At 42.6% G+C, this 25,741-nt stretch overlaps 1 protein-coding gene across 5 annotated transcripts in view; it reads left to right on the top strand.

Annotated features, from left to right (window-relative positions):
- Positions 1-25,741, top strand: part of DOT1L (DOT1 like histone lysine methyltransferase) — an 81,223-nt gene that overhangs the window by 44,092 nt on the left and 11,390 nt on the right. For 3 of the 5 annotated variants that reach the window (XM_088149463.1, XM_088149462.1, XM_088149466.1), the window contains 15 exons: positions 308-545; positions 1,780-1,893; positions 3,138-3,229; positions 4,724-4,825; positions 6,163-6,300; positions 6,876-7,001; positions 7,410-7,894; positions 9,633-9,756; positions 12,184-12,330; positions 13,554-13,683; positions 14,952-15,577; positions 17,281-17,486; positions 20,402-20,466; positions 21,370-22,326; positions 23,003-23,637. In XM_088149463.1, the coding sequence (XP_088005589.1) occupies positions 308-545; positions 1,780-1,893; positions 3,138-3,229; positions 4,724-4,825; positions 6,163-6,300; positions 6,876-7,001; positions 7,410-7,894; positions 9,633-9,756; positions 12,184-12,330; positions 13,554-13,683; positions 14,952-15,577; positions 17,281-17,486; positions 20,402-20,466; positions 21,370-22,326; positions 23,003-23,598 (4,146 nt within the window). In that variant the 3' untranslated portion in view covers positions 23,599-23,637. The remainder of the gene's footprint in view (positions 1-307; positions 546-1,779; positions 1,894-3,137; positions 3,230-4,723; positions 4,826-6,162; positions 6,301-6,875; positions 7,002-7,409; positions 7,895-9,632; positions 9,757-12,183; positions 12,331-13,553; positions 13,684-14,951; positions 15,578-17,280; positions 17,487-20,401; positions 20,467-21,369; positions 22,327-23,002; positions 23,638-25,741) is intronic. The other 2 variants (XM_088149464.1, XM_088149465.1) reach the window with 2 other exon arrangements.

The raw sequence follows: 25,741 nt of genomic DNA, 5'->3' as shown, positions 1-25,741 counted from the left end.
AAAACCACCAAACTCTCAGAGATGAAAAGTTATAATAACCCCCCATGGCACAGTAGGCTTATGTAGGAAGGTAATTATTAATGTGCCATTTTCTTCTAGCCTAGTTTGTCTTCTCTGGTTGATGGCAGCTACTCTGGATCTCTGATAGAAAGAGGTATTTTATAGTTCTGCTTGTTGGCAATGCTAAAGACTGAATCTGGGATGTTCTGTTCTTTTCCACTATCTTTCCCCATAAGAAGGAAAAACTATGTTTTTTTCTTGTCTCAAAGTTGCCTTTTCCCCTCCTGTTTCTTTTTGTTTTTTAAAGGACGATGGTGCTGAAGAAGAGAAGAACCTTGGGGCCAATACTGTCAAAAAGCCATCTCCATCCAAAGCACGCAAGAAGAAGTTGAGCAAAAAGGGAAGGAAAATGGCAGGCAGGAAGCGTGGGCGCCCCAAGAAAATGAATGTTGTGAATGCCGAGCGCAAGATCAAGAAGAATCAGACTGCGCTGGAACTTCTCCATGCTCAAACTGTATCACAAACAAATTCATCCTCTCCTCAGGGTAAGCCTTAGAGCTGGGGGAACTGCTAATCCCGTTAGAAAATGTCTTCTTTGGGTCAGTTTAAGCAGTCTAACTTGAAACTATTGTACAGCGTCATCCCCTTATATAGCCACAATTTTACAATGGGGACCAATCTTAGGTGCTTTAGCAGTAATCTTATCCTGGAAGATAAGTTGATGAAGATTCTCAGTCATCCAGGTGGAATTATCTGGAGGTTGAGTCGTGGCAACTGGACTTCTTTCCTTTTGGTTTGATACGTTTCGCTGCTTGTCCAAGCAACTTCTTCAGTCTAGAAAGTTGGTTGGGGGGACCCCATAAATGTCTTCCAGGGTGGCTGCGTTTCTCACTAACCTTGAAGAGACAATAGGAGATGTGATTAGTAGTCTTTGGGATGTGGATGTCTTACTCCTAATCCCTCACTCATCCCCAAGTGGGTCATTAAGTGCTCCTTTCCTGGTGAACTTAATCTTCCTGGGGACTGATGAAAGAGCAGCATGAAAAATGGGAGACAAGTTGTGTCTGAGGCCTCCACCTCTATTGAGGGAAGGAGTTTCCACTTTGGCATAAATGGATTCCTTCACTCCTCTCTCAAACCACCTATCTTCTCTGTCCAAAATGTGAACATTTTGCAAGATAAATGGGGATATAGTCCATTTGTGCTCAGACTTCCATCTAGGAAGCTAGCGTACCAAATGGAGTTTAGCTTAAAACATGTACCACTTTGCCTACATATAACCAGTGCTAATAATCAGTAGCTTATTTTTTATTTTTTGTTCAGACAGTCTTCCTAAATTTGAAGTAGCTGTTAGTTTGAAATTCAGTTGCTGGTAATGAGGCAGTCAGGTCCGTGTATTAAGCTTGAGCAACTTGGTCTATTTGAACTGACTGTGGAACTTCCTCTCAGAGTGCTCACCCTCCTGAAGATAGACTGGTGAGGACCTGTCTGTTGAGATCCCCATCCCTGTTCTAGCTAATGAGGATCTTTGGATTTCCCCAAATTTCAGATGGATCTGTTTTTATCCTGATGCTCTTGGGTGTAGCTTTTGTTTGTGATTTTGTTAGCTATAGTAGTATATTTTTAGAATTGTGAACTGCTTTTAAATCACATGAGGAGAAATATCACAGGGCAGTAATTATATCAAAGGGCAATTATACATGTATAATCCCAAGCTGGCCCAGTGGACTCCCTCCAAAAGAAAGAAGTTTAATGGACCCACCTTCTCTTTCCATCCAGATGCATATAGGTCACCTCATAGTCCATTTTACCAGCTACCTCCTAAAGTGCAACGGCATTCATCTAACCAGCTCTTGGTTACTCCCACTCCACCTGCACTACAGAAGCTGCTAGGTAAGGGTATTTCCCCCCTTTCTTTGAATGGTTCATATTTATTGGCACAGCATCTGCTGGAGGTGTAGATCCAGCAGCCCTATGCTGTGATCTTGCTCACAGGTTTGTTTGTTTTTAAAAATCTTAGGACCCCTGCTAGATTTTCTGAGGATTCACCAGTTTCCTCGAAGCCTTTGGATCTCCCTTCCTATGTGGGTGAATTCATGCACTTGCAGATTTCCATCATAACCTGTTAAAAAAAATCTGTTTATCATCTACTTAACTAGTGGGGCCTGACTGCTGGTGAAAGACTGGTTGAGCATGACTTGAAATAGGATGTGAAGTCTGCCAGCAGGAGAATGGTGCAAAATTATTTGGCAGATTCACTAGTAGACGTCTGAAGCTCTGAAGAGCAGCTTCAGTTGTAGAATAAAAGAACAAGGCACCTCTTAAATCCAATCCTGGAATTTGTTTTCACTCCCAGAACTGAATGTGCATTTCTTTCATATAAAAACTGAGTTCTGTTTTTTAAAATATACTTTTTGCTTCCCTCCACTCTGGTTTTCTTTGTTTCAAGGATCTAATTTAGTGAAGTCATTTTTAAAATTTTGTTACTAGGATTTATCAATCCTTGCTGCGCTATTGCAGATAGAGTTTTAACAGTAGATTCCAATCAGATTTTTGCCTGTATTGTATCTCAACTACAATGCAGTGTGTTCAAGGTTCATGATAACCATATCATGACATGCTGAAAGTACACACATCCCTACCCCTACCCCTACCCCTATCCCTGTCAACCCAGAATATCAAAAGTACCTGTTTTCATAATGGTGTATACTTTCAGCATGTCATGAAAAAATTATCTCTTGGAAGCTGCCAGACAAAGCAGTAGAAAATCATATTGTCTTCGCCCACTAGAGCCCCTATGTTAAATAAGGTTTATTTTAATATAAGGAGGAAGAGAACAGGTCAGAGGTCAACAGGTTGCTTATCTGGGTTTACTAATATATTCCAGAGTGACTAGCAAGAGATTGTTGAGAATTTTTGATTCTCCCTTGATTAACAATAGTAGCAAAAAAATTTTAAATTATACAGCTGGGATGTATGAAGTTTTAGTAATCCAGGAGTAGATTTTGGTATTTGTCCACTCCTAGTTTAGATACAACAAACTGAAGTTGTACAAAAGGCTGATCTATGAATGCTGATTGCAGGCTGTTCATGTTGGGTTTTTTTTTCTGTCTCCTTTGCTTTTCTTGGCCTTACAGATTCTTTTAAGATCCAATATATGCAGTTCATGGCTTATATGAAAACAAATCAATATAAGGCAACTCTTCAGCAGTTACTGGAACAGGAAAAGGTAGGGTTTTTTTTTAAAGGACTGCCAATTAGTTGCCAATAGAATCAGGTCAGTCGAGAGTCGCTCCTCCCTGAAACAATGTGCATTTTGGTATTTAAAGATGTGGTGAAAGCTACTGTCTTAAATGTTCACACTTTGAATGCAAGCTTATTTCTAACATGATCTCATAATCTTTCCTATATCACCAACTGTATCATTGGATTGTTTCATTTTGTGGGTGTGAACACAAGAAATGAAGACCAAGCTCAGGGGTCCCCAACCTTTTTGGACTGCTAGGCCCATCTAAAGTTTTCAAGATTGTCAGGGAATGGCTGCCATAGAGGAGATTTGCCCATTTATAAAATAACTGCCATTGTAGATGTAGCTAATCACAAAGGGTATGTCTACTCAGAGGCAAGTAGGTGAGATTTTCCCCTATTTTCCTATAACCCTGATGCTCCCAATTTACCTTTGTCTTTTTTCCTAATGAGTAGACACACTTCCCAACATGAAGCACTGAGCTGTTCATTGTCTGCCATGTTGCTTCTGAATGTCTGCTGAGCTTAGAGACATTCTTGAAACTAAGATGATGCTAGAGGTTGACAATTTGCTTTTAGTTAAAAGATTAAAAAAAAAAGCAACTGGATGTAGCCGGGAGCCTGCTAGGCACATTGGTGCCCATGTGGCACCTGATCGGAAATCTCAGACTTCTTGGGTTAAACCCCAAAGCCCAGCTTGTTCTGTCTTTGATACCCTGGCTGACCATATCCTCAAGACATGATGGAAAAAGCTATCCCAAGGCAAGATGGTTCCATATAGCAATCATGGCAAACGGTCATTAATAGGGGTTTCACATACAAGAGGGAATAGTCTTACTCTCTATTCCCCCAGAGTGCAGGACCAGAACCAAAAAGCCCCTTTGCAAAAAGCTCCTGCAGCATGGTGTGCCAAAATGCCCCCTTGCAAAAATCTCCTGGGCACTGCTGGGCTGGGGCAGCTGCAACTTCCCGGGATGTGGCAAACAGCTCCAGAGCCACACAGTTCTGGGCTGCTTGCCACTCCACAAGGCAGGGTGCAGGGCAGCCAGAAGGGCAGAAATGGGGGGGAAGATGGGCAGGTGGGGGAAGTTGGAGGCAGTCCCTTACGTTACTGAGGCTCAGGGCTGGGAGGGACCAAGTCCAAAATGGCTTGGATTGGAGTGGGTACTTGCTTAACAACCCGCAATTCTTGGTCAACGACAGCAACTAGGACTGCTGGGATTGCAGTTGCTAGGTGATGCAGTCATGTGACATCTCACTTTACAACTGCATCACTTAGCGATGGAAATTCCAGCCCCAGTTATGGTTGTAAGTTGAGGACTATCTGTATGCTTCTAAGATTCTGATCTTGTTAAATTTGCCCTCCTCGAATCCTTCTCAGCCTATAGAACCTCTATCCTGTTATGCCAGGCTTCAAAGAATGACATATTTACTTTTCTGAAGTATTGGTGTTTCCCTCCCTCTTTTTGTTCTCTAGGAAAAAAATACTCAGTTACTGGGAAAGGCTCAGCAGTTGTTTACTCACTGTCAGGCTCAGAAAGAAGAAATCAAACGACTGTTCCAGCAGAAACTAGATGAGGTATAATGGGGAGTGGGCTGCTGTACAGGATGCAGGGCAAAAGGGATAGGTCCAATGGCTTTAGTGCTGCAGATTGCAAGGTAGCTAGAACTGCATCCCAGCCAAGGAAAAAGGCAGAGTTGGTGAATCCCTAACTGGAAATTGGTCCTAATCTGAAACTAAAGGGTATAATGAATTTGACACCTATAGAATAGGCCAAAGTTCAAGGGACGTGAGTTTGAGTATGGGCTTTTTTTGCCTTAATAATGTAATCAGGTGTCTGGCACTAACAACTGTGATAATGGTATGCTAAAATTTAAGATCATGAAAATTACTTGGTACCTGAAGTGGGTCCGAAGTAAGTCTAAGACTTCACTGAGTGTAGCTTTCAGGAATCACCCTGTTTCTGATAAAGTTCTTTTCATTTGTATGTTGCTTTTCCAGTGATTTAGTCCAACACATAGGGGAAATGAGATTAAGATAATACATAACATCAAACTTGGTTATTTTGAGTAAAATAAAAAAGCAAAAATAAATCAAGAGCAATTCTTAATACAGTAGTACTGTACACAAAGATTATACAGTATACACTATATGAAGACACTATATTAATTGTCTATCATCTACTTCATTGCAGTGTAACAGGGTTTTTGTTTTCTTGGTGTCTTTGAGCAGTCTTGACTCCTACTGAGTGCCTGGACATGTCCCTGCAGTTTTCTTGGCAAATTTTTGAAGTGGTTTGTAGTTGCCTTCTTCCTACGGCTGAGAGAGGGTGACTAGCTCAAGGTCATCCAAATGGCTTTGTGCCTAAAGCAGAACTAGAACTCACAGTCTCCCCATTTCTAGCATGGTGTCTTTAACCACTACACCAAACTGGCTCTCAGTATAAAAGTAGTACAAAGTAATTGCAACTTGATTGTAAGGGATCACTAAACAAATGCTGATCAAAGCATACAGTTTTGAATACATTGCAAGTATATAATTCAAAATAACTGAAACTGACATATAGTTTCAAATAATGTCAGTACCAGTCTTTTAAAATCAGCAAATCCTATCCAACATGTCATTAAAAAAATAGAGTGTATTAATGTAATCAGTTAACAATAATGGCTTAATCAGAGGAGGTGAATTATCTGGAGAATAAAACAGTGACAAAGTGTTGTAGTTCTCCTGATCCTTAATACTGATCCAGTTGTACTGTCAAGTAGTGTGATAATCTGTTCCTATTAGGAGTTTGAAAAACTTGAGACAAGGGTGACAAGATGACAATGTTTCTAAAATTCAGCAAAATCTTTGCATTTTTGTTGCTGGACAGATAGTGCTTCTAACTGTTTTGTCCTCTTCCTTTCCCTTTGCAGCTGGGTGTTAAGGCACTGACATACAATGACCTTATCCAAGCCCAGAAAGAGATTTCTGCTCACAATCAGCAGCTGAAAGAGCAGACCAAACAGCTGGAGAAAGATAATGGTGAACTCAGGAACCAGAGTTTACAGCTGGTGCGTATTCTAGTTGCATCAGCGCATGTTTCATCTTGTCTTGAAATCAATTGCAAATTCCAGTTCTGGTTTTCATGTAAATAAAGATTGTCATCCTCTCTGTGCCTCCATTCCAAAAATTCTAAGATTGTGAAACAACCAAGGCTTAGTGGTAAAAACTAGGCTTTGCATTTAGGCGGTCCCAGGAACATGGAGAATTGCACCCAGTTGAAGACAGACTATGATGGGTTAGATGGAAGAGTCAGACTAGTATGAAACTTTGTATATAGGTGTGAGCAAAGATCTGTAGCTGAACTACTTTTAGCCTAGCCAGATGAACTGTAGTCAGCAGCAGAGCACATGCTTTAAATGTGTGAAGTTCTTTGGATTCTTCAGTCATTGGGATCTCATCCAGCAGACTCTGCCTATGACAGCCAAACAGAAGAAGCGGTAATGAGCTAGACTGGAATAATGTGGGATACATCACATTTTATATCAATAGCCTAGATTTATATGACACAAAAGGTTAATTTTGACAGTATGATGTAGAATTTTCCAAATACTATATTTCCCATTCTTTTTCTACATCCTTCCAGCTGAAAGCTAGATGTGAAGAACTAAAGCTGGACTGGTCAACACTTTCACTGGAAAATCTTCTCAAAGAAAAGCAAGCACTAAAAAATCAGATTTCTGAGAAGCAAAAGCATTGCTTGGAATTGCAGGTAGGGTATAGACAGGATGTAATACCTTTTGTTAGAATTAATTTCTAATGCTGCCTTACCTCTCCAAGATTATAACAGTTCTTTTAAAAAAACTGGGCAATGGGTTTTGTAGTGTTCCCTGATGGTCGGGTGGGTGCCCTGATGCTTCACATGGCTAATTCCTTGTCTTCAGAGGGGAGTACAGTTCATGGGGCAGTTCAGGCAAGGTGGACCAGCATATCGAGCAAGGAGCATTCTTCCATAGCATGGCTGACTTTCCTAAATGGAAGAGAGGAGGGCAAGATTTGCTGGGCTCTTAGAGGAATCAAAGGAGCTTCAGGATTGAAAAATGTGAAGTGAGTGTTATTCCTAAAATATCTTACGATAATAACATTTAATGGTGTTCTTCTTTCTCCTATCATTTTAAAGATCAGCATTGTGGAGCTTGAGAAAAGCCAAAGGCAGCAGGAACTTCTGCAGCTGAAATCATACATGCCCTCTGATGAATCGCTGCCAGCCCAGCCACGCCATAAAAACCATCTGAACCGGGAGGCAGACCCTGACCACAGCACGTTTCACCTGGAGCTAGAGTGCCCCAAGTTCCCTGTGCCCCAGGTCAATGGCATGAGTCCTGAGCTGTCCATAAATGGCCATGCCACATCTTACGAAATCCACAATGCCCTCGGCCGGCCAGCCTCTAAGCAGACTACCCCTCAGTACCCAGCTGCCCACTTGGACCAAGACATAGTTCCTTGCACCCCAATCCATAGCTGCAGACAGAAGCTGGACAAAGCCTCAAGTTTATCCCTGCCAGATTATACCAGGTTTTCTCCAGCTAAGATTGCCCTCCGGAGGCATTTGAACCAAGACCACATAGGCAGTGGGAAAACAGCACCCAGTGAGAACCATCAGAGGTGAGGAGCAGGGTGGTTAGGTCATGCGTTTCTTGCTTGATGGTGATCTTGAGTGAATTAGTGCTACATCTTGGTTCAGATGACAGCTTCATGCAGATAGATCTATGAAAAAAAGGAATGCACTCCTCTCTAATTCTGGTGCTGCCTGCTATGAACCAAGTAAGGCTTTGAGGATATGCAGATTTTTATTAACTCCAATTTCAATTCAGTTTGTTCTAGCAATCCTCTCTTGGTTCAGTCACTTTAAAATAGGAGAGGAATTGGAAGATATCTGTTGGGTTCTTGATGTTCTCTGAGTTTAATTGTTTTCCTGCAGACATTTTGTTACCAGGCTAGATAACATCATCAGTGCAAAGAAGAAAGAAGGAGTGAAGCTTGCTGGTTGTTTATATATAATAGTTTGCCCTGCCAGTCTTGGTTAGGATGCAGTTTCTTCCTTGTTAGTTGCTGAATTCTTCCCTGATTGTTTATCGGGTGTTGTTTCCTGCTTCTCTGGGTGTCAGTTGCTAGGGAGGATGTGGGGTGTTTGGTTTCTTCCTTAACTTTTGATTATGTGGAGTCCTTGTGGTTCTCTGAGCTTGGTTGTTTTCTTGCAGGTGTTTCGTTACCCGTCTAGGTAACATCTTCAGTGCTAGAAGGGAGTGGTTTTGGTTATGTCTTTTCAATAGTGTATATGTATGGTTTATCTCTAAGTCTGTTGATGGCTGATTTGTCAGAATGCCAAGCTTCCAAGAATTCCCTAGCATTTTTGGATTTGGCTTGATCTAAAATGCCAACAGTTCCCCGGTTGAAATTGTGGTTGCATTTGTCTATGTGTTAAGAGATTATGGAATTTTCATGTCTTCTGACTGCCAGTTGATGTTTGTGGATGTGTTCTGCCAATTTTCAACCTGCCTGTCGTACACAGAGGTAGGTGGAAAACTACCGTATATAAACAACCGCTAAACTTCACTTTCCCATGCAGTGATAATGTTACTGGTAATGAAACATCTGCAGAAAAACAACCAAAGCCAGAGAACAGCAAGAACCCAATAGTTCAACCGTGAGCTACATATATTCTCAAGTGTCGGAAATTACCTTTCTGGTAACAGTGACCGTCTGAAATAACTGGAGGATGGCTACTCTGCTAATGGGTGGTACCTTCAGCTGAATCCTGAATGGGGAAACTCTAAAGGAGCATGGGAAGCTGGCATGCTACAAATCAGAGTGCTATCCTCCAGACTCGTTTTTATTATCAAGAACGCCTTTGGGCTTAGAGGAAAGATGCAGCCAAATGCTTTGTGGGGAAGCATGCTTACATACACAGTAGTCAGCGGGGGAGCCAGTAAGCGTTCTGTGGGTGGAAGAGAGAGAGGGGGTGGCAGACAGTATTCTTTGAAATTGGTTATACCACTCCCACCCATCCCTGCCTTAGCAGCCATTTTGTGAATAGGTAAGCTTTCTCCTAACCATTGGTTTAGGAGGAAGCCTGCAATATCTTTTCAAATGTCAAACGGCATATTTTTACTATCCGATACATCAGATATTATCTAATGAGCCGCCTCTTCCTTTAAAAATCCATTCAGCTGTTCAGATTTGAAAGATAGGGCTTTTTGAAGATCATCAAGCTATCAGAAGCCCATCTTTCTGGCACATGGAAGAGGGCCTTCCTTTGCATTGCTTCCCTACTGTAGAATGGACCACAAGGTCTTTGTTTTTAGTGAAGTAGAAACCTTCAAAAGCCTTTTTTATGTTTCAGAGCTGAACATTTAAAAGAAAATGGCCTTCCGTTTCCAAGCCCTTCAGTATCAAACGTCATGAAGATGAGCCCTCTGGAAGCCAGACCTCCTTCTCCAGCAGCCTTGCCAGCTGGGAATGAGAAGGTAAGGAATTGTAGGATGTCGTCTTGGAACCTCTGGGGGCAGTTCTTGTACCTGAGCAGCAGTGACTGAATGGGGACTTTTGGTGTCAATTGGTAGCATGCTGGGAGTAGGAAATTAATATTATTGAAGCGCACTTGTGGAGTGCAGATAAGAACATGGAATAGTGAAGACAGAAAAACTGAATAGCATCTTGAAGTGACACAAATACTTACTTCCAAAGCTGCATTTACACATAACACTCAATTAGAAATGACGGCTGCTTAAATCAGACTCTGAACAGTACGTTGATTGCAAGTAGCCATTTACTTCTTTTATGAAGTAGGTAAACAAACCAATATGGGAGGGAGTAGTGATGAGAATGGAGAAAGGTTTGCATTATATCTCAGCCTGGGATTATGATGACATTCATCCAAACTGAAATTTTGTAAATATGTTTTTCTGGGCACACTTAGCTGTAATCTCAGGTTTAGATACTATGTGGAACCAAATGGACCGTGTGCAACAAGCATACTCTTAGTTTATTAAGCTTATAGTAATTTGTTAAGCCAGGATTCCTGGTAGAGTTATGTGCAAGTCTGATTGGTATTTTTTTTAACCAAAATGAGATGGAGAAAAAAATGCGGTACAGCTGGATTCTACAGGAATTTGCAAACTAAAAAGCTCAGATTAAAGTACAATATTTAAAGCTCCTAACGGGAAATACATTCGTCTACTGCTTAATCATGTTTTAGGAATCTGTACAATGCTTATTCTTGATGAGGTGTGGAGGAGGAAGGGAATATATCTTGTTTTGCATATCCTTCAAGTTTAAATGGGCTTCATAACTGAGTATCAAGTTGTAATCAGGCTTGATTAAAAAATGAGGCCTAATTTGTTTGCAAATTAGAGTAAATATACTGGCATAACCATTTAAATTAGATGCTCTGCTGTAGAAACAGGTGCAGATAAATTCCTGATCTCCAAAGCACAGCTGTGTGACGGGCAGCGTGATGCCACGTGTAGTTCCCACCTCCTCCCTTCCATGGTTTGCTTTAACCACGGGGCAACTTAGGAAGGGGAGCCTCCATTAGTTGATGAATTATAACTCCCAGCATCCTCCACTTGCAGACTGCGACATCTGACAATGTTTGGGCTGTAAGTTTGCCATCCCAGAATACCATTTTCTTGACCATAATTCACGTCAGTGGCAATCTGCATCCCTTTAAAACTAGGCTTGTCATTCCAGTTCAGGGTCTGGTTGTGCAGGCAATCAAACAGACTTGCTCTTTTCTAACTGTAATCGCTTCTTCATTTTGGACTATAATTTTGCCCCCTCTTATTTTCTTATTGGGTGGCACATCTTTTTTTAAACTCCCTTTGCATTTTTTGTGCACGCTATCCCCTACTATTACTAGAGTTTTGCAAATTATTTTCTGTAATAATAGTGTATTCTCAAGAATCCTTTTTGGTAAGTTACATATATTTATGTATGTAACTTACTTTTTTTAATTGCAAACTGCACCACAAAATTCCCCAAAGTGCAGGTATAAGAGTTGCATGAATGTTAATGAGTGGATTCCTAAAAACATCAGCATCTTTTTTTCAGGCTTGCCCAGAAGCCAAAACAATAGCTGGACTACTTTAATAAACGGAAAAGAGGTGCTGTGCTTGTGTCTGCACAAGGACCAAATCATTTTCAGAGCGTGCACAGCCCTAAGAGACAGCTGTATTTACATCCTGTACATGCATATGATTAACTCATGGCTAGAGTAAACCATGGAAGGTAGTGAGTATTCCTCAGATTTACATTCTCACTCCCTGTTTCCTAATCAGAGCTAGAATTTGTATACGCATTATTCTTATTATTCAATCAGAAATCAATGGTAACTCGCTCAGACTTCCACAGCCTGGATCCCTCTAGAGATGTTAGGATTGCAATTCTGTAATTCCCAGTTGGTGGAGCCAACAGGTTGTGATCCCAACGCAATTGAAGGGCACCAGGTTGGAGAAAGGTGAACCATCTATTGTGCAATACGGCTTAGCTGTTGTCTTGTAAATTTACTATATATACTTTACCCTAGTGACACATGGTTATGGAAATATTTCCTTATGCACCATAGTAATCCGAAACACAGCTGCTAAGTATAAATACCTGGCACTATAAACTGTTTTAGTTGGGTGAGCAACCACACTGTGGTTATATTTCCCTGTTAGATCATTAAATAAAACATGAACTGTTTGTGTGGTCTGTGTGCATATGTTGGCTGGCTGATGCAATTGACTTTGTCTGCCTCTTTAAGAATATTTTTGTTTGAAGGGTAGAAAAATGCTTGCAATGCCTCAGGACGCCCCCTTGCACCAAATACGTGGGCCCACAGCCGTGGCCCAGAAGCACCAGCTGATGATGCAAGCTGCATTTTTGGCCTTGTCTGCTTTGTGTGTTTGCAGGCTTTGCGCGAGAGGACGTCTGCGAATAACGGGGAGACGATCACCAGCCTTCCCATCAGTATTCCCCTCAGCACAGTGCAGCCCAATAAACTCCCTGTTAGTATTCCCTTGGCCAGCGTAGTCCTTCCTAGCCGTGTTGAGAAGGTGGTGAGTAAGGGCACTTTTTTCCCCCTGTAAAGCCCCCTTGCTGTAAAGCCAACCGTACCATATTACAATGAATTGTAGCATTATGTAAGTGTGCTGGCAAGGTAATGGAGCGTGCTTCCCTAAGGCCTATAGCTCTGTGCTCTGTTTCTTGCTGCCTCTTAGCTGAACTTACTAAATCATTTCCACAATCTTACTGAAGTTTGATGCATGATACTGATTCCTAAGAAATTCCATTCTTTTTCTTTTCTTTTTACATCACTCTTATAGTCCTCGTTTATTCTAGATACCTATAACCTTTCTATACATGTGCTAAGAGGAGGTTTTCAATTCTATGTTCAGCCCTTAAGCTACCTTGAGCAGCTTTGTTCTAGCTTCTGGTTTCGTTGTTGAGGTTGCCAAGCTGTTAAAGAGCGACTATTTGAATAAAGGCTAGTTTAAGTACTTGGTATGTCAGCCACAATAACCTTGTGGGTGATATGGGTTGTACAGAATATTTTCTTTCCTAGGCGAAATGGCTTTAGTTCAGTGGCCGAGTGCAGACTTTGCATACAGGACATCCCAGGTTCAGTCCTGCATCTATGACTAGGATGAGGGTAGACAATCCTTTAATGGCTCTGGGTTGCACTTAAAATTTTCGGGGAGACTGAGGGCAGCAGTGCGTGGAGCAGTACTGCATAGTGGAGTGAACTGCATCATGCGTATGGACAGAGCCTGGGTTTTCCATATTTTTTCACAGTTTGGATGAGTTCTTTTGCTTCTTAAATTGTGTCACTCCTATTAAGGCCTGACACTCTAGCATTTATGTGTTTGCAGCCTCAGTATGGTGGAAGCCATGCCAACGGGTTTCAGCTGCCATGGTTAGAAGGGTCTCCAAGGGCCTCAAAAAGGGATGTGACCACATATAGTCCATGGGCTAGAATGTTAGGTCATGGGTTATAGGCAGATAATGACTGCTAATCAGAGTAGGCAACTGGGATAGATAAATAAATAGTTTGACATGATTTGAAGCCACTTCCTTTGCTGTAATCTGCAGGTGGAAATGGTTCCTCCTGGAAAAATGGAGTTCTGAGTGTAATTGTGTTTTACTTTCTTTCTGATTACTACTTAGCAGCAGTCTAACCTTACACATGAATGGTAGTTTAAAAAATATTTGATTTAACTGAAGTTAATTTTATTATGCTTCCTTTTCCAACCACCTCCTTTTCCTCCCTTTCTTCTTTCAGAGAAGCACACCTAGCCCTGTCCATCAGAACCGAGATTCCTTTTCAACACTTGAAAAACAATTTGGTGCTAGTTCTCATAACAGCGTTAGCGCCGCTGCTGGTAACAAGCCACTGACCTTGGCTACCTCAGGTGAGTGCCTTCCCTTCTCACCACTGCTTTCCAACTTAGGTGTGTTTGACCATCCTAGCTGCTCATAAGTTGAAATGCAGGTGCACGCAAAACAGGTACAGTGGTGCTTAAAAGTTTGTGAACCCTTTTGAATTTTCAATATTTCTGCATAAATATGAACTAAAATGTGATCTGTTTTCCACACAAGTCCTAAAACTAGATAAAGAGAACCCAATTAAATAAATGAATCAAAAACATTATACTTGTTCATTGATTGATTGAGGAATAAATTATTAAAGATGGGAGCTGAAATCCAATATTTATGTTCCCACCAGGCTAACCAATGTCTCTTGGTTTGACTTGAAGTATCTGTATAGCTCTGTTAATAAAGTGGGGCAACTGTATCCCAGAGTCATAGAGTTTAGGGTGGGGTGGGGGGCTGTTGAGTCTTTTTCTCAGTACAGGAATTCAAATGAAAGCTTCCACTTGAATATAGCTAGTGAAGATTAATCCACCTCCAGTCTGGGTAATTGGTTCCAGAGATAAATTGATAAGAAGCTAATTGCCATTCTTCAGCGTAACATCCGTTCACACAGAAGTTCTTGGAAAATGCTGTCCTATGCTGCTCAGTCTTCTCAAGGCTAAGCATTTCCATTTCCTTCCATACTTTCTTGATAAGATTTGTTTTTTAGCCCCGGTTATTGTCTTATTTTGAACCTGTTCCTTTAAGAGAAGTTAGGACAGACTGTGACACTGAAGAAAGGCAAGGTCTATTATCTCTTGTTCCAGAATACAGGACTTGGGATATTGAATTTAAATTGCAGGAAGGCAGATTCCAATTGAATGTTAGGTTTTGTCTAATGAAAAGAACAACTTGACAGTGAAAAACAATTACCCAGCGAGGTAGTGGGCTTCTCTTCACTGGATGTCTTCAAATGGAGGCTAGATAACTATTTGTTGGGGGTATTTTAAATTGGATTCTTGCACTGACCAAAAGACTGGACTTGATAGTCTCTTTCAACTCTGAGTCTGTGTTTTGAAAAGCTGGGGGAAGGAAGGAAGGACCAAGTGACAAGGGTAGGCATCAGACGATCCACTTTGGAGAGAATGTTTCATATTCAGGGTAAAATAACATGAAGAAAGCTCCAGGATCCCACCTCTAATGGCAGGAATATCTATGAAGAACCTCTCTTGAAGATCTTAGTTTACAGAGCAGCATATGTGAAGAGTGGCTAAACCAATTAATTGATACTCCTGATATCTAATTTTCTTCACTCCTCGTTATACAGGTTTTTCTTACATGTCTGGCTCTGTGTCAGTCAGTGGGACTGTTCCAAATAGCCCTGGCCCATTGAATCAGGCTGCTGACCATGCAGCTATGGAGGAGGTATCCAGTTCAGGAAGCTTGTTCAACTCAACAGGATCTCGAAGCTCTACTCCACAGCATCCCTCTTTGCTTACGTCATCTTCACGGAATTCTGGGCAAAACTCACCTGCACACCAGCATTCTGCAAGCCCCAGGTTGAATGGAATCTCCCAGAGCTTGGGAGGGGTACTGCAGTACATAGAGACTCAAAAAATGTTTGCTGAAAACACCAGAGGAGATGTCCCATCCGACCCTGTCTTTTCTGATCCTGAGAGTGAGGGCAAACGAAGGATTATCTTCACCATCTCCCCTGCCACGGGAACCCTCAAACATTCTCCATCAAACAAGCACAGCCCCCTTGCAGCAAGTATGCGGGCAGATTGTGGTCAGGCATACATGCAAGATGGGAAGAAGCGTGGCCGGAGGAAGCGATCCTCCACAGGAACACCCAGTGTGAACTCCGGGGTGTCACCAAAACGCAAATCATTGCCCCCAATGGCTGGGCTCTTTGCTCAGCCTTCTGGATCTCCCCTTAATATCAGCTCCATGGTGAGAATCAAGGTTTGAGCTCTACAGTTTTAAGACCTGATCATTTTGTCTGTTGCCTGCCTAGAATAAGTGGGAGGCCTTAACAGATGACCAAGGGTAAAAAATTAATCTGGAGATGGATGGTAGGTCATTGACAGACTGTTTTGTTAATAGAAGATCCCAGGTTAAACCCTAGTACCAGTCAGTCCACTTCTTTATTTGAGCAATGATTACAAAATGATATGAAAACATAATTAAAGACAACAATATTCAAAGTTGCATAAGCTGAATCCATAAGCCCTTAAAGAGTTCAAACCTGCTTCAGGCCCAGAAGAGTGTTTGTCATGGGAAATGATGCTGAGGTTGATTAAATATATAGTCAACTTGGCTTAAGGCAGCTTCCAATATAATTAGAAACTGTTTCCTGAATGATGGCCAGTAAAATTTTTCATGGACTAGTGATCTTCTGGAAATTCTTTGAACAGCTGGATAAATGGCATGCACGCTGTTTATCATGCGCCAGAGATAATTGTATAGTTTCCTTTGGGAATCTTTTAATCAGAGAGCTATAAAAAGATGGGAAAGTCTTAGGGATCTTATGGCCTTGTTTTGAACAATCTCCTTAGTACTTGTTATAATCCCATGCATTGATTTCTGCCATCCTAACTGCGAATGAAATTAAGTTGCTTTTCTGTATGTGCAGGAGAAGGCAAGGAATAGTGTACAGGGAGAGACGTGAGGAGTTGGGATCTTCCTTGAGGCTTTGTGATCTAAGTAGGAAGGCTTTCTCGGCTGAGTTTGGCTCCTATGGTACAAGTTCCCCATTTCTGACCTAAAGTTTGGATAACTAACTCATCCTAGGAAGCCCATTTTAAGCTGTTGCAGGTTGCAATCCAAGGAAAGTTTTTGTAGGGGTAGGGGAGAGACTGATTAGCAGCAAATTATTTGACAGAAGCATGAAGTCAGTGAATTAAAGCTGGGCCAGCCAGCAGGTAGCTCCTGAAATAATTTTTATTTAGGCCTGAATGCTTGTTATGGATGCATGGTTGGAAAAGGGATTTGACACTTCTCATTCTAGAAAGGGAAAACATGTCCAGAAAGGAGGGGGTGAGCAACATTTCAAGGATTGGGGGCTGCATTTCATCTTCTTAAACTTTTGGGGAGCTGCAGGAAGCAATGTGCAGAATCTGGTGGTTTGTTAGAATGATAAAATGAGTGTTGTGACACTCTGGCCCTTAAGTAAATGTAGGTGACATGATGCACATACAAAAGGTGTGGATCTTGCTTGGCAACGCTTGTTTCATCATTTGCCCCACACTGGCTGGGGAATTCTGGGAATTGAAGTCCACACATCTTAAAGTTGCCAAGGTTGAAAAACAGTTTACCGTTACTGTCATGCTAAAATAATTGTTGGTAAACCTCTATTCCTGTTTTTCTGTGCATTTTTCTAAATGCTTTCAAATGCAAATTTGGGGAGTTTTGTATCTTTGAGTCCCTGGACCCCATCAGTGTGAATCTGTTACTACTTAATAGCACTACACATATACAGTAAATGTTTTATAGCCAATATAATAACTTCCTGCTTGAAAAGTAATGTATTTCCTTTCTCTTCCCCAAAGCTGGCCAACACTGTCTTTAAATGCAAAATTCTTAGAAACATAATTAGCTTTCTCCTCTTATCTTTTTTCAATTCTTAATATTCTCTTTTTGTCTTCCCTCCTCAGGTCAGTAATATTAACCAGCCTTTAGAAATAACAGCCATTTCTTCTCCTGAAAACTCCCTGAAGAATTCTCCTGTTCCATACCAGGACAATGATCAGCCGCCAGTGCTGAAAAAGGAGAAGCCTCTAATTCAGACCAATGGCATCCATTACTCCCCACTAACTTCTGATGAAGAACAGAGCCTGGAGGACGACCATAACAGCACGAGGTGAGCAGAACCAGGTGCAGTCCTTGCATGAGGGGCTACTTCAAGCAACATGTTGTATGCCACCCAGTCATTTTATGTGAGATGGGTAGCTATATAAATACAATCAGTCAATCAATCAATCAGTCAATATGACCTCAAATCCCAGAGCCTTTCCTTCCCCAACATTAAACTCATGCTTAATTTTGAAACTGTGTTTCAGGTTTCTTTACTATGTAATACATACTGTGCATTTGCATTATTTTGTTAATTCCACTTTTGATGTGACTTTTGGAAGTGTTACCTCTCCCTTCATCTCCCCTTATTGAAATCACGCCCTGGTGGTGTTTGCAAAGCCCTGTAGCAGCTGGCTAAGTTTTCAGCATTTAATGGCCTTTATAATATCTAACTTATTATCATTCCTTAATGATTGTCTGATTTTCTCTCAGTAAGGTGAGAAAAGGACATATTATTTTATTAGAAGCCATAACAGCAGTGTGTTAAATGAAATTCCTAAAGAGCAAAAAGGGCTTAGGTAAAACTCCCTGGCTTTACAACACAGAGGACTGATGAATGTAGTGTTTTGTTTTGCATTCTAAAACTATAAATTAATCCGTAGTCCAGGGATCTCAAACTCAAATGATTATGGGGGCTGCATTACCTAAAATGCACTAATTGGTGGGCCACATTCAAACACATGCAAAAATGCAACAAATATTAAACATTCAGTATTAATACAATATTAATTCCTAAGTAAATAAAATGATATATTATTAAAAATGAATTGCAAGTGCAATTTTTATTTGAAACAAGTTGGGCAATATTACTTAACTTGCTCAACATCATGTGTGTTTATTTCTGAAAATCTTCATTCTGGCTGCTTCATTGACAGCATTTTGCAGAGACCAGAATGTTAATGTTGGGCTTGATACAGTAACACTCCATATTCTCTATTCATGCTGGTTAGGAAAGAATGAAACTGTGATTGAGACCACTTGAACATACTGTATAAAGGATGACCTGATGATTAATAAAAGCATACAATACATTGTCCACTGTAAAACAGTAAAATATTTTATCACCATGGCTGCAACCCCCCCACCTGTCTGTTATAGCACACTTCAGCTGTTGTGTTGTTCTATGCATTCCCCTTGTGCTGACTAGCACACACAAACTCAGACACGCAGCAATATCACCGGCAATGTTCCTTCCCAGCTGTGTGCCTGTGTGGCCGCACAGCAGCCATCATATACCAGCACAGCAGCAATCACACCGACGCATGAGACTTAGTCTCAGTCTCTCAACAAAGCTCCAAGACTGGAGGGGAGCAGGAAAGAGGGACAAGGTAAAAAGGCAGCAAGGCAGGATGGCAGTGGAGAACAGGGGCCTGCAGAGCTGCCCAGCAGGATTTGAGCTCTGGTAGCACCTTAATTTTTGTTAGTGAGCCATTGGGGGCTGCACACAAAACCTCAGCAGGCTGTGTATTAGAGACACTCTGCCTTAAGTCTGTCTCATTTAAGGGTGTTTTTTTGGGAGGGGTTACCATTTCATGGTATAAATTTTTGCAGCTGTCTTGAAATTAATGTTACAAATTAAAGCATACGGACGTGGCCAAAAGTATTGGTACTTCTCTGCTTTTTCTCAAAGAATCCCAATTTGCTGTGAAATAAGTTGAAAGTGACACAAGTAAAAGGCATCCACCAGTCTTTATTCCATAGTCCATAGCATTTTGCTTTTGATGTATGACTTCACATATTCATGTTAATAATAAAAGAAATGAAAATGTCATGGATGTAGAGGTAGGCCTTGGGTTACAACCAGTTGTTCAGCAACCATTCAAAGTTATGACGGCGCTGAATAAGGGGGACTTATGACAAGTTCTTGAAATTGCAGCTGTTGCAGCATCCCAGCGGTCACGTGATCATGATTTGGGTGCTTGGCAACTGGCTCACACTTACAAGAGTTGCAATGTCCCACAGTCACATGATTGCCATTTGTGACTTTCCCTGCTGGTTTCCATCAAGCAAAGTCAACGGGGAAGCCGGCAGGAAGTTGCAACTCGCTTCAGTAAGTCACTCCCACTCCTGCCACTTTTTCTCCCAGGCGGCAGGGTGAGTGCAGGCCCTGGGCATCCACCCTCCACCTGTCCACACTTGCACTGTGCTGTAACACCTGCCTGCTTGCGTTCACGCTGCATAGCAGCACCCACCCCCAGCCTGCCCACTCACACTCCCGCCCAGCCATAGCACTCACCCACCGCTAGCCTGCTTGCGAGGTGCCTAAGGAAAGGCTTGTTGTGACTGGAACTTGCAACTTCCTGCTGGCTTCCCTCTTGACTTTGCTTGTTGGAAGCTGGTAGGAAGTCACAAGTCATGGTCACGTGAGGTCCTCACTTAACAACCTGTGATCCTCGCTTAACAATGGCAGCAAGGACTGCTGGGATTGCCATTGCTAAGCAATGCAGTCATATGACATCGCACTTTACAACCACATTGCTTAGCAACCAAAATTTTGGTCCCAATTACCATTGTAACCTGAGGACTACCTATAATTATTGCTAGCCCAACCTAATATTTTGTAGCACACCATTTTGAGGCAATAACTGCAATCAAGAATTTTCTGTAGCTCCAATTGTTTGTTTGTTTGTTTGTTTTTAAATTTATTAGCTGCCTAACTCCAGCTGTCTTAAGTTTGATGGGTTTCTTCTCCCAACTGTTAGTTTCAGCTCTTTTCATAGATGTTCTGTTGGATTCAGATCAGGACTCATAGGAGGCCACTTCAACTGTCCCATGTTTCTTTTCAACCATTCTTGGGTTCTCTTAGATGTATGTTTTGGGTCATTATCCTGCTGGAGGACCCATGACTTGTGACTGAGACTGCACTTTCTAATGTGTCTGTACATGAATCAAATAATCCTCTTTTTCCTTTTTCCTTCCTAGAATTGAGAGGAAAATTGCAACAATATCACTGGAAAGCAAATCTCCACAAAAGCCGCTGGAAAACAGTAAGTTTGGAAGCCAGTAGGTGTGCATCTGATGAGGCAAAAGGGATTGATCAGGACAAGAATAGAAACAAACTCAGTCACTTGTGGTTATCCAGTTCTTCTTATAAAGCCTCTCTGGAACTGAAATGGTTTACGGAAGGAAGGAGCCACAAATGATAGGCCTCACCGGGGGCCCAGCTTCCCATTTCTCCTTCAGCTTGAATCTGGTAGGGAAGTTGGTCTCTTGGTAGAGCCGCTGATGGCTGTGCTTTTTGTTTTGCTCTGTTGCTGTAGATTTAGGATAGATGCAGGGTTTGTGTACAAAAATAATAAACTAAAAAGAACTGCAAGGCTTTTATCACCATTACACAATTCACCTGAAGTATCACTGTCCAATTACTGTCACTGAAACCAAAATGTGTGAAATCACTGTGAAGCATATAAAAAAATAGGTGAGCATCTAGGATTAGGGTAGTAATGGAAATACTATTTCAAACAACACATACTGGATTGGCTATAAAAGGTGTGACAATGGCTACTGGCCCTAGTGATTTTAATTACTGAGTTCATGGCTGGGTTCAGATAGCTCGTACTCTGTTCAGAGCAGTGTACCTCTTGCTAAGTGAATCGGGTTAACTTTTTAGAAGCCATAGTGCTGGATTAAATGGATTTTGATCCAATGCAGAAATCACTCTCCTTCCGTCTTGGGTACTTGTACAGTAGAGAGTTTAGTAGCCTGTGTATGGCAGTTCCTAGTTGCTGAATTCTGGCAGATAGTCTGGTTACCAAATGCATTTACTCCTTGGGACAGAGAAAATAAACTCTGTTTAAAAACTGGTTCCTCACTTAATTTTGTTACTTGGCCAAAAAGGTAAACACATTCTCCTGAACTGATGCCTACAGCTTTCTGTTTTTGCAAACCAGGCATCAACTCAGCTGGGAGGAAGCAAGCTACTGAAAGCATGAACAGCAGCAAGTGGAAGTCAACCTTTTCTCCAATTTCTGACATCAACCTTTCCAAAACGGCAGACAGTCCTTTGCAAGCGTCGGCATCATCCCTGAACCAGAACACCCTCTTTGCCTTCCGACCCTCTTCTGATGACAACCTGGTTGGTGACAAGACTGGCCCACATGCGAGGAAACACATGACTGCATCTGATGGGCTTGGCCAGAGTACCAGCACCATGAATGGATTTGCTTACAATGGAGGGCTATCGGCAGATGTCGGTTTACATAGCTTTACTGATGGTGCTTCACTTTCTCATAAAACTGCTGACGTCGTGACGGCTCTGGGGGGCTCCTCTGTGGGGTTCCTGGTGCAGCGGAACAAAGAGGCCGGAGTCCCTGAGACAAATCCATTCTTGAGCAAGAGGCAGCTGGAAAGCCTTGGTGGTGGGAAAGGGGAAGACTTGAACTGGTCAGGGCTCAAAGGCAAAGAGGCCAACGAACTGAGTGTCCGCCTGGGAGGCTCTTCAGACAAGGCCTCGGTGCTAAACAACAAAATTAGCAAAGGGCGAGAGCGGGATGTAGAGTTCAAGAACGGCCACAACCTGTTCATTGCTGCTGCTGCTGCTGCTGCTGCTGCTGCTGCTGTCCCCTCTGGTGGCCTTCTTAATGGCAAAAGCCTCTCTGCAGCCAGCTCTGGCAAGTCATCCAGCACGGCATCCTCTACTCAGACCCACCACCCTTTCTTGAACTCCTTAACCACTGGCACGCAGTTCCCCCTTGGTCCCATGGTAACAAACTCCTCGGTACTGCAGTCCTTATTTAATTCGATGCCAGCTGCCGGCCTAGCGCATGTATCATCAGCTGCCACCCGCCTGACCAACTCACACACCATGGGAAACTTCTCTCCTGGGATGACAGGTGGAACAGTTGGAGGTAAGCTGAACCTTATTTGTTCCGTGACACACCAATGACTGGGAGGAACATTACTGGTATTTCATACCCACCCCCACCCCCAAGCCTGATGGCAGATATTTTCAAGCATTCTCCCTTCTGGAAGTCTTTTCCCACCTGGGTTTATCTCCTGAGGAGCCTGTGAATCCCTGTCACAGAACATCTGCATAGCTGAGTTCCTGGAGCATCTTCTAATCAATTCTGTGACAACTTCTGCGAGCTAGGATAAGGAGAGACTTGGAACACTCCACAGCATTATATTTTTAGGCTTTTCTGTAAACTCAGGCACCTAAGAATCTCAGGAATTCACTCTTTTTTTTCCCCAAGTATGCCTGCAGTTATCTTGAGAGTGGGCTTAGAAAGAGTGGTAGCTTTTCAAATGATTCTGACTAATTAGGGTCAACGTGTTGATCTAGAATGGGGGTTGCTTTTGGGGTCTTGAGTTCAGCCACGGAGTTCCCCTTGGTGCTTCTAGAATGTGAGACAGGAAGAGGTAAGTGTGTCTCTCTTCTGCCTAGGTTTTTTTTACCACCACTGCCCATCGCCTGCTGCTGTTTTCATGCTGCATATTGCTTGCTTGCCTGCTTTTGTTTTGCTTCTCTTGCTGTGACCTGTATAAAGTCCATCTGCTGAGGGTTTTTTTCTCTCCTGTTTGCAGGTATTTTTAACCATGTGGTGCCTTCTGCCTCCTCCTCTTCCTCCTCCGCTCCCTCTCCCTCCACTTCCTCTTTTTCATCCTCCACTTCCTCTCTCCATTTTGGCAATGGTGCAGTTTCCAGCTGCACCGTCTTAAGCTTAAATCCTCTGCAGGTTGCGGCCAGCTCTCCATCATTCCATGCGTCCCCCAACCCAGTGCCATCTAACGATGCCCAGCACCTCAACCGAGTCCCAGCACGTGCCTCCCTTCGGACTCCACCTCCTCCTAATGTTTCATTACCACCACCTCCTCCCCTCCTCACTTCTAACTCTGAACCTGTCCTCCTACAGAGTTTGTCATCTCTGCCAGTTTCAGAGGCTTTCTTGCCGCCATCTTCCACTGCTAACTCCGCTTTGTCTATTAAACTAGCTTCTCTTCAGCACAAAACTTCCCGCCCCTCCTTCACTGTCCACCACCCACCTCTGCCCCGCTTGGCGCTGGCACAAGCCACGCCTGGGATCCCACAGTCCAACACAGCTGGCACGCCTGCTATGTGGGTCACCCTTGGCATGCAGTCTCCTTATGCTTCACATCTCTCTGGAGTTAAGCCACGATAACGAGCTTGGCTTAGTTTTTAAGCACTGGTGCTCTGTAAGGTAAGGCTGGTGTGGGATGTCTTGGGTAAGGTGAGGGTGGTCAGCAGGAGATTGGTGCTCTGACGTGCTAAGATGTGTGGAATCACATACCTTTCCTTTCAGATCTGTGCTTTACCGTGCTTTCCCTGTGCTGGAAAGCCTGAGAGCTAAAGCTCAGTAGCCAAGTATATATTTCACAAACAAAAACTCCCCAAATTTAATTCCTGTCATGTTCAGTTTGGAAAGTTCAGTAGCTAGTAGTGAGGAAAATCCTTTTCTTCTGGAGATCTTGGAGAGCTGCTGTCAATCAGATACAAGGGAGATTTCTATGCCTTGGGGATGGTGAGGTCCAGTGTTTTATATGGAGAAGTGCCTGGATATTATTCCCAAACATAAGGGTAGGTGGCCTCCCCAGGATGCAAACAGCCTCCAGAACACCCTCAGATTTGTAGTGTTAATAAAAAAAAAAAAAAGCAAGGGGGAGGTGGATTGGCTTTGCACAGTTATATCTTAATTCCTTCTCCCTCCAAAACACATGACAGTCTTCTGTGATGACTACTTCTCTGACCATGCCCTTGGAGGCTTTTTTGTTTGCTTGCTTGTTTTTAAATAGAAAGTGTGGCCCCTTCTTGCAAAGATTGCCCATCCCTGCACTGAAATCTTATGATTAAAAAATATATGTGAAGTTGACCTGAGAATCTTTGCATATTAAGGTAGGCAGTAATGACCTGGATGGGCCAGGTTGCTCTGAGGCGGAATGTGACAGAATCAGAACTCTTAATATGCGTGCTACTCCTGAGAATTAACCTATGTTATGGTTCAGTACATCCAACACAAGACAGAACACGTAGGGAAATGATAAAAATCCTGGCTATGGATCATGTCTTGAATGTTCATGCATGTAAGGAGCCATACAGTTGTCTCAGAGTGTGAAAATATTGCTGAAGATTTGAGTATTTCCGAAGTTGCAATATGCTAAACACAGTTAATCTTAGCTGAAGCTCTGTGAAAGTGGAAGGGGGCAAAGGAGGGCATATAGCATATTTGTAATGTTTTTATACTAACTTAGTTCATAATTTAAGCAATTTGGGGACATGGCTAAAGCCCCAAACAAAAAAAACTGCAGTGTGTCATGCAGACATATAATTCTTCATAGAGGGTTTTGGGCTGCCAAGTTGTTGAGGGAGAGGATGTGGCTGGATGTGGGAAGTTTCTCAGTGCCAGGAAAAGGTGGGTGGGTGGGTTTGGAAGTGATCAAAATAAGGGTGAGAGGTGCAAAGGTGCACAAAATAAGTGCAAGAAGGAAAGAAAAGACAAAAGCAGACAAGTGGCAAGGAGTAGGGAGATAAGAGGCTTTGAACAGCTGGGAAGAAAACAGGAGGGAGAAAGGAACCCTCAGCATCTGCTTGAGGAGTTGGTGGCAGCTGTGGCCAGGAAGGCCTTTGCCCAGACCTATCTTGTTTACCAGTTGTGCCCATTCCTGGACTGGGAGGCCCTCCTTACATCATTCATGCCTTGGTTATCTTGTGTGTAGACTATTGCAATGCACTCTACACAGGGCTGCCCTTGAACACCACTTAGAAGCTGCAGTTGGTCCGGAAAATAACAGTGTGCGCCATAATGGGCAGGCCTTGTTACACCCATATAACACTTCTGCACTGGTTACCAATAAGCTTCTGGGAGCAATTCTGGTGCTGGTTATTACCTCTAAAGGCCAAATGGCATTTGTTGTTTAGTCGTTAAGTCGTGTCTGACTCTTCGTGACCCCATGAACCCTATTGCGCCAGGCCTTCCTGTCCTTCACTGCCTCCCTGAGTTTGCTCAGTTTCATGCTCATTGCTTCAGTGATGCTATCTAACCATCTCATCCTCTGCCGTCCCCTTCTCCTTTTGCCTTCAATCTTTCCCAGCATCAGGGTCTTTGCCAAAGAGTCCTCTCTTCGCATTAGGTGACCAAAGTATCTGAGCTTGAGCTTCATTATCAGTTCTTCCAATGAGCAATCAGGGTTGATTTCCTTTAAGATTGACTGGTTTTGACCTCCTAGCAGTCCAGGGGACTCTCAAGAGTCTTCTCCAGCACCACAGTTCAAAGGCATCAGTTCTTCGGCGCTCAGCCTTCTTTATGG

Source organism: Python bivittatus, unplaced genomic scaffold (genome assembly GCF_059951505.1).
Source record: "Python bivittatus isolate LINGU-HERP-01145 unplaced genomic scaffold, Pbiv_v1 ctg000580_np1212, whole genome shotgun sequence".
Taxonomy (NCBI): Eukaryota; Metazoa; Chordata; class Lepidosauria; order Squamata; family Pythonidae; genus Python; species Python bivittatus.
Note: the sequence above shows the minus strand (reverse complement) of the source record. Positions and strands in the feature narration are given on the sequence as shown.